General features: G+C 40.2%; 2 protein-coding genes across 3 annotated transcripts in view; one reads left to right on the plus strand and one right to left on the minus strand.

Moving 5' to 3' along the window:
* Positions 1 to 8,138, plus strand: part of LOC110209830 (uncharacterized) — a 106,453-nt gene extending 98,315 nt beyond the window's left edge. The window contains exon 7 of the mRNA XM_078148833.1: positions 7,399 to 8,138. The gene's annotated coding sequence lies outside the window, so the exon portion shown is untranslated. The remainder of the gene's footprint in view (positions 1 to 7,398) is intronic.
* LOC110209826 (sulfotransferase 1B1-like) overlaps positions 1 to 14,004 on the minus strand; it is a 31,679-nt gene that overhangs the window by 10,884 nt on the left and 6,791 nt on the right. For both annotated transcript variants that reach the window (XM_020988545.2, XM_078148301.1), the window contains exons 2-5: positions 13,493 to 13,641; positions 11,151 to 11,279; positions 6,021 to 6,118; positions 4,289 to 4,415 (exon numbers count right to left, since the gene is read on the minus strand). In XM_020988545.2, the coding sequence (XP_020844204.1) occupies positions 4,289 to 4,415; positions 6,021 to 6,118; positions 11,151 to 11,279; positions 13,493 to 13,640 (502 nt within the window). In that variant the 5' untranslated portion in view covers position 13,641. The remainder of the gene's footprint in view (positions 1 to 4,288; positions 4,416 to 6,020; positions 6,119 to 11,150; positions 11,280 to 13,492; positions 13,642 to 14,004) is intronic.

Consider the following 14,004-nt stretch of genomic DNA (forward strand, 5'->3'; position numbering starts at 1 on the left):
TCTTATGTAAGGACCACAAATGTTTATTACCTCAGTGAGCGAGACTATATGATTTGTCATGTCCTTACATACTTTGTTGTATCTTATTTCTTCTTCAATAGAGGATAGGGACTTTCTATTACTGGATCACCAGGTGGTTGGGGGATTGGTCCATCAAAATGTCATGAAATAATTATCGTTCCTATTTTGTTCCCCATGTCATTATTAACAGTAAGAAAAAAATGGGAAGGATATTAGAAAAATTTCAGAGTGAAATGATATATACATTCATTTAGGATTTCTTAGTATCACTCTGAGTGATAATTTTTTTGTCTTAAGACTAACTATGCAGAGATTATTTCTAGATAGAGAGGTGAAAAGAAATGTATTAAGATCACTTGTAGCTTTTCTAGCACAAACAGATCCCAAGTGAAGTACACCTATTACTTTCCTGCATTTCCATTCTTTTTACTAAGCTCAGCAGTATCTGCTGTGAGCAATTGATTAGTGTTTAGAAGGTCAAAATATTTTCTAGATCTGGTTTGGTAGATTATTATTATTATCTCACATGCTTGTGGATAGAGCTATGATTGGGATTTTTCACCAAATGATGCTTCACAAAAAAGAGTTCAGATGATTAAAAATGAACAAAGACAAACATTAGCAGTAGAAAAAGATAGCATTAATGAACTGAATATGCAATTAGAAACTAGAAAGCTAACAAATAAACTCCAGATAAACACAAAAAAGGACCTCTCAGCAAGCAGAGGAAAATTGAGCAAACTGAAAAATAGGAAGACCATAAAGTTGATATACAAAATTAAAACCTGATTCTTTGAAAAGAAAATTGAAATAAAATTGATAAAATTAATTGAAAATCAAACTAACAAAATACAAAGCAAACAAGGGAAATGATGAAAAAGTAGCTCTGGGGAGTAAAAGCAGTGACTTGCTTGAGCTGTCCCCCAAACCCCTCCAAATGCCTATAAAAAATGGCTCTAAACAAATTCTAAAGCAGCAGAACCCACAAAAAGACAGAGCGAAACAAATTTCCAGCCCAAGACAACCTGGATGATTGATTGGAAAGGTATATCTGTCAGGTGGTGAGAGGAGCACAGTTTGGTGTGGGTGCACAGGCCCCAGCGAACCTGGAGCAGGACTCAGAGGACTGAATCGCAGGCAGCTGTGGTGGTTTCCAGATCCATGAACGCCAAAGACAACTTAGAAGGTCAGTGGGAAAAGTCTGTTTCTGCAGTGAGAAAGAAGCATGGGGTCCCAGCCCCATTCCCTGAGTATTGTGGAAACACAATCAGGATAACAAGATTTAGCAGTTTCTACATTAAGGGTCCAGAGGGCATGGAGTATGATATTCTGGAGGGCAAAGGAGATAGGATTACAACCAAGAATCACCTACCCAGCAAAACTGAGTATAATCCTTCAGGGTAAAAAAATGGTAATTAAATGAAATAGGGGACTTTCAAGCATTCCTGAGGAAAAGAGCAGAGCTGAATATAAAATTTGACTTTCAAATACAAGACTCAAGTGAAACATGGAAGAGGTAAACAGGAAAGAGAAATCATAAGAGACTTATTAAGGTTGAACTGTTTACATTTCTGCATGGAAAGATGGTATTTGTAACTCATGAGTCCTTTGTCACTATTAGGGTAGTGGAAGGGAAAAATTATATGTATAGATAGATAGATAGATAGATAGATAGATAGATAGATAGATAGATAGATAGAAGGAACAGGGTGAGTTGAAGATGAAGGGGTCATATCTTGAGGATAAAATTAAGGGGTGAGGGGGGCAGCTAGGTGGCGTGGGGGATAGAGCACCAGCCCTGAAGTCAGGAGGACCTGAGTTCAAATCTGCCCTCAGACCAAACACTTGACACTTCCTAGCTGTGTGACCCTGGGCAAGTCACTTAACCCCAATTGCCTAAAAGCAAAAAAAAAAAATTAAGGGGTGAGAGAGGATTATACTGGGAGAAGGAGAAAGGGAGAAGTAGAATGGGGTAAATTATCTCACACAAAACAGACAAGAAAAGGCTTTTACAGTGGAAGGGAAATGGGGGAAGGTGAGAGGGAATGAGTGAATCTTGTTATCATAGGATTTGGCTTAAGGAGGGAATAACATATATAATGGGGTATGGAAACCTATCTTACCCTACAGGAAAATAAGGGGGGAAGGGGACAAGAGAGTAGGGGGTTGATAGAGGGGAGGGCAGATTGGGGGAGGGGATAATCAGAAGCAAACACTTCTGAGGAGGGACAGGGTCAAAAGAGAAAATAGAATAAATGGGGGGTAGGATAGGATGAAGGGAAATATGCTTAGCTTTTCACAACATGACTACTATGGAAGTGTTTTGCATGACTATACATCTATAACCTGTATCGAGATGCTTGCCTTTTCAATGAGGGGGGTTGGGGAGGGAGGAAGGGAGAAAATTTGTAACCCAAAGTTTTAAAAACACATGTTAAAAAAAAGAAGTTGGGAATTATGGGTGTGTGATATTGCATGCTCTACCACACTCAGTCGATGTGGTTAGTTTTGCTGAACTGTTTTTTTTCTTCTTTGTTATTTTTCATAACAAGGAATGGTTCAATAGTTGGGAAGAATTTATTCACAAATAAAGATATTGCAAAAACAAAAAAAAAGTAGCTCTGAAGCATGAATGGTATTACTAGATCTCAAACTAGATTATAAAGCAATAGTCATCACAACTACTTTAATGTTAGTTAAAAAATAAAAATATAAATCAATGGTACAGGCTAGATAAGGAAGAATGAAAAACAATTGAACTAAATAATCCAGTATTTGATAAATCTGAGGCCATAAGTTACTCAGGGAAGGATTCTCTATTTGATAAGAATTGTTGAGAAAACCAAAAAGGACCTTATCATAAATTAAGTTTATACCAACATTTCACATCATTTACCACAGAAAGCTAAGAATAAGAGGCAGCTAGGTGGCACAATGGATAGAGTTCCAGCCCTCAGACACTTGACACTTACTAGCTGTATGACCCTGGGCAAGTCACTTAATCTCTATTGCCTCACCAAAACAAAAGCAAAAAAAAAAAAGCTAAGAATACATATATGACCTGAATATTAAAGTTTGTACTATAAAAAAATTAGAAGAGAATCAGAGTAAGAATCTTGCACAGATATATCTAGAGAGACAATTCTTGCCAAGTAAGATATAGTTAGGTTTGATACACTAAGCAGGAGATAAAGGCAATCACAAAAGGTAAAATAGATCATTTTGATTACATGAAAATAAAAAAGATTTTTACATGAACAAAATTAACACACATAGGAAAAGGGAAGCCATTGATTGGGAAAATTTTCTTTGCAGCAAATATTTCTGCTAAGGGTCTGATATCCTAGATATGTAGAGAATTAACATAAATATACAAGAACAAAAGTTAATCTCCAGTGAATAATTGGCCAAAGGATGTGAGCAACAGTATTCAAATGAAGAATTGCAAACAACTAACAACCATATGAAAAAAATTTCCAAATCACTAATAATAAGGGAAACAATTTTGAGGTTTTACCTCAAATCCAGCAAACTGACAAAGACAGAAGTAGTTGGGGTTATGGAAAGACAGATACACTAATACGCCATTGGTAGAGCTATGAATTGGTCTAACTATTCAGGAAAGTCAGTTGGAATTATGCTAAGAAAGTGACTAAAATGCCCCTGTGCATTGACCTGGATGTTCCACTGCTAGGCATATATACCCAGGAGATCAATATAAAAAAGAAGGCTCCCAAACATTTATAGCATAACTTAGTTTGTGGCTGCAAATACTTAGAAACTAAATAGATTGGAGAATGATTAGGTGAACTGTGGCACATGAATGGAACATTACCACAGTGTGAAAAATGATGGATGTGAAAGATACAAAGAAGCACAGGAAGACATATGAACTGATGCAAAGTGAAACAAAATCAGCATAGCAGTATACATGACTGCAACAGTGTAAATAGAAAGAATGATAGTAAAACAATCAAAACTGAATGCTATGAAATGACCATGCCTACCCTTGCCCCTAAAGAAGGTGTGTGAGAATGTCCTTCCCTCTCTTCTCTGCAGAGGTGGGGACTATGAGTGTAGAATGCTGCATATAATGTATTTGGCAAATATGTGGGGTAATTTCTCTGCCCCTGCCCCTCTCTGGACTAGTGAAGGAGAATGGAAATATTGGGAAATGTAAGTGAAATTAAAAACAAAAGATACCAGAAATATATAAAAAAATAGACATTTAAGAATGAAAATAATTTTCAGGGTAATTCCAACCTACCTTTTCCAGTCATGTACTTCTCCAGGTACTCTGCCCAGGAGTTGGGGTAAGGCTCTAGTTTATTCATCAGATCAAAATGGTAATATGAAACTGCAACATCTTTGGCATTTCTTGCCATGTAAATTATCTGCAAGAAGATGGAGGGGAGATTTAGTGGGAATCCCAGGAAGAGAATTGTAATCAGGAGAGTAAGTAAGCTTCAAAGAAGCTAATCATTCATTAGCAGATTTAATTTTTTTTTTTTTTTAGAATTGGTAGATATTGATTAAAAATGCAAATTAAAACAACTCTAAAGGGCAGCTAGGTGGCACAGTGGATGGAGCACCAGCCCTGGAGTCAGGAGGACCTGAGTTCAAATCCGGCCTCAGACCAAACACTTGACACTAGCTGTGTGACCTTGGGCAAGTCACTTAACCCCAACTGCCTAAAATAAATAAATAAATGCTTATCTCTTCCTGCCACCTCTTCCTCCTTTTTATACCTCCTCCCTCAGATAGATAGGAGATGTGAGCCCAGGAAAGTCACAGTTGCCCTAAGAGGTCTTGTCTATACCTGTTTCAGTATCAGATATGCAGAGAATTCCTCAGAAGTAGACAATTCATTCTAGAGTCGCCTTGTTGGTCTAGACCAAAAAGGCGCTAGTTTCCCCCAGTGTTCTGAACCACATCTTATAGCCAAGACCGTATAATTCTGTGTGACGCTAACATTTTATTCTCTGCACACTCTACAATCCCAGTCACTAGTGTGACATGGTCTCCTTGTCTGGATGACATTTCGTCCACTCATTATTTAAACCAGCATCTAGCTGGTACTATAGCCCAGTAATAATGTCTACTCCTTCCCGCCTACTTCTTCTCCATCGATCAGCAAGTCAACTGTAAGCCAATCATTGAGGCTTCACATCCAAAAGGCAATCTCTTCCCCTTGTGGAGCTTACATTTTATTAAATCGTCCTGTATGTTCCATGCCTTCTCAAATTACCCTGCATCGCCTTGTCCCTATTCTGATTCCCACCCATCTTCCTGGAGAATGTTAGCCCCTCGAGGGCAGGGATTGTTTTGGTTTTGTTTCACATCTCCAGAAACTTACAGGTAGCACTTAGCGAATATTTATTGAATTAAATTAGATTAAATACTAATTTTATAGTTTAAGCCTCCCATTCCATTTCCAGAGTAGGACAAAATGCATTGAGAATATGTGGGGTCTCTGGAGTGATGCTTTATTGTGAAATGAATGTACATTTGCTTTAGATCCTTAAATTAAATCCCTGCCCCATGGAGCTGATAGTAACTGCTTGTGGAGACCAGTAATATAGATGATAACTTCAGATTGACAGAAGAAATTAATTATCTCTGCCCCTCAGTCTAGCTCTACTGTAATAATGAGCAAGCACTTAATGAGAATTAACTATATTTCAGGGCAGGTAGGTGGCATCACGGTAGATAGAGTGTCAGGCTGGGAATCAGGAAGTTTCCTCTTCCTGAGTTCAAATCTGTCTGTAGACACTTCCTGGCGGTGTGACCCTGGGCAAGTCACTTAATCCCATTTGCCTCAGTTTCCTCGTCTGTAAAATAAGCTGGAGAAGGAAATGGCAAACCACTCCAGTATCTTTGCCAAAAAAACTTCAAATGAGGTCATGAAGAGTCAGACAGGACCGAAAAATGATTGAACGATAGCGACAACTACGAAGACTATCCCTCCATGGACTGGAGAGCTGTAACAAACACGTTACCTTGCAGTTGTTTTTCCAGCAGTCCTTGGGAATGAGATCAACTGGCAGATGGGTCTTGATAAGGCGGGGTGAGGGCATTTTTTCTAATGCCTCTGTGCCTAGGAAGAGTCCATTTTGTAGAGGGAGACATTAGACTTTGCCAGGAACATTTCTTTAGCACCAATTCCGTGGCCAACTGTCACCATATTTTTCTGAGTAGCTGCTGTTGAACTCTGAAACAGTTGCAAATTTCCTACTTGGGCTCTTCTGGTATAAACCTTTGACAAACATGGTGGGAGTTGAAGGGTAACCCAAACAAGTTAGAGGTCAATTTACTCTTTAGCATCCAAAATTTGCTCCTATGCAGTATTTCCGTCAGCTAAGTGGAGCAGTGGGTAGGGGGCTGGGCCTGGAGCTGGGAAGATTCCTTTTTGTGAGGTAAGATCTGGTCTCAGATATTTATTAGCTGTGTGACTGTGGGCAAGTTGCTTAATCATGTTTGCCCCAGTTTCCTCATCTGTAAAATAAGCTGGAGAAGGAAATGGCAAACCACTCCAGTACTTTTGCCAAGAAAACCCCAAATGGAGTCATGAAGAGTTGGACATGACTCAACCACAATAAGTATTTTTTTTTTATCAGATCAACTCTAAACCAGTTTTATTCATCGAGGACTTTGAGGTGGAAGCCACCTTAGAAATCATCTAAGCCAACCCCTTCTTTTACAAATAGAGACACCAAAGCCCAGAATGGCTTTAGCCATTTTGAGTTTCCCCATGAATTCTAGCAGCCTCTTGGCTTGTTCTTCATAATCTGTTTTGACTACAATCACATCCATCTGGATAAGTGAACCAGGACACCACTAGTTAAATAGCAGAGCCAGGATAAGACTCAAGTCCTCTTACTCAAAGACTCAGTGTGAGGGTTGCTGAGGTGAATTGCTGTGATTGGATGATTACGTTCAATGTTTGGCTCCACTAGGATTCTCAATTTGGAGTCTGTGTGGGAGATGGTACAGGAAAACTTGAACAGAAGAAGGAATTATGAAGAAGACTTAGAAGGCTTTGCAGTTGGGAAGAAGATTAAAGTTGGGGAGGGAAAATTGGAGAATTTGAAGGAGGAGAAGGATCTGAGATACAGGAGAATGATGGACCCACGGAGGAAGACTTGGGTTTAAGGTGAAGGAGAAGGAGATTCAGGAGGAAAATGAAGTTGGTAGGGCAAAGTCCATAAGATAAAGTAGGACAGAAGCTGGTGGGCCTAGGTAAGAGGTTAGCAAAACAAGGGAAAGGCATTTGGGTGTGGTTGTCAGAGTAAGGTGAGTAAGGTAAGAAGGAAACTATTACCCAAGAGTCTCAGAACAAGCAGGTTGACCTCTTTGCCTCCATTATGTGCCTTTCAGGTCAAATCTACTTCTGCTTCTTGTTCTATCCCTTTTGGCCAAACAGAACATGTCCAATCCCTCTCCGATGATAACCCCTCAGATGCTTGAAGACAGCTGTACCCTATGCCACTCAACCAGAGGACTGAAGTCTTTAAGAAGAAGCTGAATGACCTCTTGTTGGGAATACTATAAAGGTGATTCTTATATATGTTCAGTTCAGATTAGATGCCACTGAGCTCCTGTGGGAACCTCTATTCCACAACAGAGAACTTTCACATAGAAAGATGATGGGGACTCTTGAAGAGGAATCAATCAAAGATATGAGGCCACTGAGGCACAGTCGATAAAGAGCTAGCCTCAGGGTTAGGAAGGCCTAGGTTCACATCTTGCCTCTGAAACGTAGAGTGACCCTTGATATCCCAGTGTTCCAAGCAGCTTTCTAAGAATTTAAGAGTAGGCAAGGATCTGTATTGGTGAGGAGAATTCTTGCTTGAGATTCCCAATGCCAAGGAAAGCAGAAGTCTGGTTCGATAGACAAAGAAACCCAGGCTTGGAAGTGAGTCTGAGGGAGATAAATTGCTGGAATATTTAATGCCCAAAGTAGGGGGTTATATAACAGGGCTTCTAGACAAATTTGGAACTCTTCTTTCTATATTTTGCCACATATGTTCATTTTAAAGTGAATGTCAGTTCAGCTCACATAAAAGCAATCAACTTAAAAAAATACTGTAAAATAAATTTGGATATTTCTCTCTTAACCATTTTTTTTTGGTGTGTGTGTGATGGGTAGATTTCTGGCAGAAAGTTAGTTATATAGCCATTACATAAATAATGCAACACACAACTTCCTTTTACATGTATAAATTTATGGATACTTCAGAACAAGATTTCCCCTTTTGTGGTCTGTGACTGTGTAAACATCTGGAGATGGAATGTTGTTTGCCCTAACAAGCATGGCTTTCTTTTGTTACACTTGAAAATGTACCCAGTACTCTAAAAGTGACAGTCGTGCAATAAACATGAGTCAAGTCTGTCGAATAATAATTTCTGTGTTATAACAAGAGTAGGCTCTGAAACATAAAAATTGTTTTGAAGCAACCTCTTGCTCTTTGCTCAAAGGAAAGTGGGAATAGGGCTGCTGGAATCTGTTTCAGTTCAGCAGCACAATTTTAAGATGCAAACTTCCATCAAGCCATTTGGCAAAATAAATAAATAAATAAGATGCTAGAATGTATTGAGCCTTGGCCATTTCAGTGTATCTTTGTGATAACTTGACTGCAAATTGCTAGGTGGCACAGTGATTAGAGTGTTGGATTTGGAGTCAAGGAGACCTGAGTTCAAATCTTGCCTTAGATACTAACTGGCTATGTGACCCTGGGCAAGTCATTGAACCTCAGTTTCCTCATCTGTATCCATCCAGAGCAGATGTTGTGAATTAAAGCTTTGTTACACATATTTCTTATACCTGTGCCTCACTACTATTATGGTCCAAGTTTAAGGTTATCCCCTCCCGTGGATGCTGTTGTGGGAAGGAGTGAACCAGATTTTAGGAGAATGTTTTGTATTAACGGTCTTTATCATGTTATCTGAGCAAATACCTCTGGTAAAAACTAATTGAGACTATTAGATGACTGTCAATGGGAACTACTTCTTTGGGCATTCAGGACTGACAGTATGAGAAGCCTCTTCCTCCTCCTCCTCCTCCTCCTCCTCTTCCTCCTCTTCCTATGGGGCACCATATCCTTACATGTGGGTCCTATGTTTACAGGAATATAATTTTTGGTTTCTTATATTTTGTAAGATATTTTGGAGTTTGGGGAATAGCTTTTAAAAATATTTATCCATCATTCAATCAATTATTATTATTTTTTAAAAAAACAAGGATAATTTACTTTTTGTCTGCAGTTTTCACTTATGATTTCTTGAAGTAATAGTTCTGGAAAAAGAGGCTTTAAAAAAGCCCATTTGTGTTTCAAATGAAGCTACTTGACTATCCCTTTAAACCCAAATCACTCTGATTTTCATTGAATGGCCAATAATAGCCCCCAGACCAAGGCTCACTGGCTCATTGTTTAGATCTAGGTGGCTTAGAATGAGTGTAAATGGTAATTGTTTTGTCTTCTGGCCAGAACCTTTGAGGTTCTTCCCCTCTCAGAATGATATTTTTGTGATGGTAAATTAAGCCATATTTTGTCTCAATTCTTATTTTGCCCTTAGTCATTGAATGGGTGTGGCCTTGGACAACCTGAGACCTGAGCAAGACCTTAATTTAGGAAGGTCAAGGTCACCATGGCATTCCAGGTCATCACCACTTGTCTTGACTTTTATCTTGCCGCTGGACTCTGATGACTGTGGAGGAGGGAGTGAGACTGATGACTTTGTTCAGCTCTGCCTCACTTAAATCCAATTCATTGTGATCCGATACACCCTCATGATGTCATTGCTCCTCTTCAAGAATCAAGGATGAACAACAACCTTATTCACAGAGATGGGGATAATAATAGCACTTTCCTCTGGGAGTTGTGAAGATCATGTAAGATAACACGTAAAGTGCTTTGCAAATATTAAAGCATTAAATAAGTGCTAGTGACTGGGCGTGGCCCAAGCCAAGGTCTTTGCCCCTTGCCCTAAAGGGAATCTGGCTCCCCTTTTGTCTACAGACCCCAGCTCTTATCTCCCCTTGAAAGCCCTAGCTTACCTTTAGATCTTCTTCAGATGCACCTTCAACCTTTGCCCAGAATAGAATCTGGCTCCTGTTTGTCTATAGGACCGGAAAATCCTTAAACCTTCAAATTTCCCAATCCACTCCCCTCATCTCCCTTTGAAGCCTTTGCCTTACCTTTTAATCTTATTCAGATCTGGCTCCCTTTCATCTATAGGCCCCAGAAAGGCCTTCCTTTATCTCCTTTTGAAAGTCCTAGCCCCACCTTGATTTTGTGCAGATGCCTTTCAAACTTCTGCCTTCCTGTTCTCTCCATTATTTATTCCCATTGTCTACTCAATCTCTCTGACCTCCCCAGTTAGAATTCTTACCTAGACCCTTTTCCCAACCCCCTTCTCTGGCCACCCAAAATTACTTGGCCCTCATTCAGATGCTGAGAATCTCAGGCCCACCAGGCTGAGAACCTCTCATGCCCGCTCGTCTTTACGGGTGTCACCTGGCCTATATGTTTTACCACTAATAAACTTTTCCTCTGGCTGAAGAAGATTTGAGTTGAATTCTTTCAGACAGGGCCTGGTACCACAATCTTAGGGTCCCAGCACCCCAAAAAGCCTAGACCTCTTCACTAGTTATTATTATTTCATTTGCAGGGAGATGCTAGGACTCTATTTACTGCTAGGTGGTACAGTGGATAGAGTGTCTCACCTGGAGTGAGGAAAACATGAGTTCAAATCTAGCCTCAGATACTTACTAGCTGTGAGAGCCTGAGCAAGTCATGTAATCTTTGTCTCAGTTTCCTTATCTGTAAAATGGGTATCATAATAGGATCTATCTCCCGTGGTTGTTGTGATGATCAAATAAGATAATAATTGTAAAACACTTAGCACAGTGTCTGGTACATAGTAAGAGCTATATAAATGTTAGCTATCATCGTCATCATCATCATCATCCATCATCATCATCATTGTCATCATCATCATCGTCATCTTCATCAGCATCCATATCTGGGTTGAGGAAAATTGCAAATGCTGTTGTGTCCATATTAATTCATGATGGCATGCAGTAGAAGGACAGAATAATAAAAACAAACAAACAAAACAGAAGATACCTGTAATCCTCAACCCTGGGACAAACAATTCCAACATTGGAATTTTTTCAGTAATGGCGCTTCGACTACATTTTTCAATGTCGCCATCGTTTTGAATCATATCCACAACTTCGGAAATCCAGGTGGTACCTGAAGCAGAAGGTCAAGGATATAATATCTACCAAATGAACCTACCCAAGTTATTTGGCCAACTAATGATACTCGCAATTTCTCAATTATTCCATTTGAACTTTGGTTGTACTGAGTTCTTTTTGTTGTACTGAGTATAAGAAGTTCCATCATGTCAGTTTAGTGTTTCATTGAGAATTCCCAGTATGAGAATTCACTGTACAGTCCCATCAAGCTCTCTGCCTCACAATGAATCAAATTACAAAGCCTTTACATTGTACAAAACCAAAACTCTCTCTCTTTGGCTCTGCACTCAAGGACATGGCATGATGTTGAGGAGACAATATGTATGTATAGAAGTCAACACCTAAGGCAGATGAAATAAATACAAGGCAATCATGGGTGGAGGCATTGGCAATTCAAGAGAGGCCTCTTGTGGGAGGTGGTACCTGAGCTGGAGAAAGTGCATTCCAAGCATGGAAAAGACAGCCTGTATAGAGGCATAGAATGAGAATGTTGGATATTTGTTGACTGTCCTTCCAACTTCAACCATGTAATATCCCCATTTGTAGGTGTAAGCTAGAAAGACTGGGACCAGCCCTGCTCCTGGGCAGGATATAAAAGAGTGGATAGACCTTCAACTTCTGTGGCTCGGTTTGGAGATACTTCTGCAGTGTCCTGTTCTGGCTTGGTCCTACCAATTGAAAGTAACCAGGCCGAGCATACGGTGACTGATTCTGCCCCAAATCCTCATGATGGGTCCCTCTCTTGCCCTTGTCTCCTCACGCTTAAGTTCCCCCATCATTATCCTGCCCCATAACCCAATTCTTACCTTTCTTCCACCAATCATTCCACAGGCTCAAGAGCCAATGTAAGGGTCATCTAGCAGTGGGCAGGGATCCAGACAAGAGAGTGGTCCACATCAGGGGACTCTATATACTGGGGACTCAGGCTCAGGATCTGGGGCCTAGGAAAATCCATTATGCCCAACCTAACTGGGACATCCCTAGGCTTGCTGTACCTCCCTAAAGCCTGCCTGGCCACCCCAGATCCCTTTCTATTCCCTGTTATTGAAATAATAACAATGAATAATATCCATTGGAAAACATTTATTAAGTGCTTATTTATATTTTATATTGTTATGTATAATTATATATTTAATAAATTATTTTTATCGATAAATATATTTATTTACATTTATATTCACTAAGCACTTACTTATGTGCTAGGCACTATGCTAAGAGCTAAAGATACAAAGAAAGGTAAAAACAGATCCTGCCCCCTAGGAGCTTACATTCAGAGGAGGAAGACACCATGTTAATAACTAGGTCCAGACAAGATGTATCCAGGCCGGATGGAAGGGAATGTCAAATGAAGGCACTAGCAGCAGCAGCGACTGGGGAAGCCCTCCTGGAAGAAGTGGGCTTTGAGCTGATGCTTAAAAGAAGCCAGAGAGGCTAAGAGGTAGAGGAGAGGGACAGCTCCGGGCCTAGAGGAAGATGCTGAACATTGTGTTTAAGGAGCAGCAGGCAGGCCAGTGTTGACTGGACCATAGATTAGATGGAAAGGAGTTAAATATAAGAAGATGAGTAGGTAAGAAAAGGGTCAGGTTGTGAAGGGTTTTAAATGCCAAACAGAAGAGTCTGTATTTGTTCCTGGGAGCAATAGGGAGCCACTGGAAATTCTTGAGAGCAGCTAGGTGGTGCAGTGGATAGAGCACCAGGCTTGGAGTCAGGAAGACTTATCTTCCTCGGTTCAAACCTGGCCTCAGACACTTACTACTGTGTGACCCTGGGCAAGTCACTTCACCCTGGTTTGCCTCAGTTTCCTCATCTGTAAAATGAGCTGCAGAAGGAAATGGAAAACCACTGCAGTATCTTTGCCAAGAACACCCCAAAACGAGGTCACAAAGGGTTGGACACAATTTAAATGATTCAAAAACAACAAAACAATAAACATCAGTAACATGAATAAACCAAGCATGTGAATAATTCAAATCTAGTCTTTAACCATACTCAGCTTTTAGCCCTACTCGCATGGTTGCCGGGGAAGGTATTAGAAGTACATAAAATCCTTTTTTTCCCCCTCCTGCTAAAATATCTATCTTTGCCAGGAAACATGAACCATGGGGGAAGATCATCTATGTTATCTGAAGAGGTCAAGGGCCTGATAAAACGGGGGCATTTCCATGAGAGCTGTTGGTTGGTGGACTTTCCAAAGGCCACCAGACTCACCAGATTTGGGGTAAGTGGCAATCACAATGTCATCTGGCCTCCACTGGAACTTCTCTATTCTCTCCCAGTTGTGTGAAAAGGCATAGACCATGGGGTATCCATGGATACTCTTGGGCTCCTTCCTGATGAAATCTGCCAGGGTGAGCATTCTAGGAGGAGGTGGTGGGGTGCAGAGAGATGAACAGAATACGAATCAGAATCGTTGGTAGGCAACTGGCACAGAAACATGAATTTGAAATGACCACACTGCACTAACAGAATACAAAGGGCGAGTGGGAGTATAGGCAGGTTGTAAACACGGGCAGAGGCCAGGTGACAAATTGAACAAAGGTCTCTGGGAGTGGAAGGGTTAGAATAAAATCAAATAAATATTTCCTTTGAAATTCTTATTGAAATTTCAGAGTAAAAGTCAAGCAGGGAGAATGACATCTTTAGGGATCAGGTGCTTCCTCAAGAGAGACCGTCAGCTCACTACCAGTTTTAGAGGTCTTCTTAAAAATGTTTTTAGGAAA

This window comes from Phascolarctos cinereus, unplaced genomic scaffold (genome assembly GCF_003287225.1).
Source record: "Phascolarctos cinereus isolate Bilbo 61053 unplaced genomic scaffold, phaCin_HiC Scaffold_9;HRSCAF=440, whole genome shotgun sequence".
Classification (NCBI taxonomy): Eukaryota; Metazoa; Chordata; class Mammalia; order Diprotodontia; family Phascolarctidae; genus Phascolarctos; species Phascolarctos cinereus.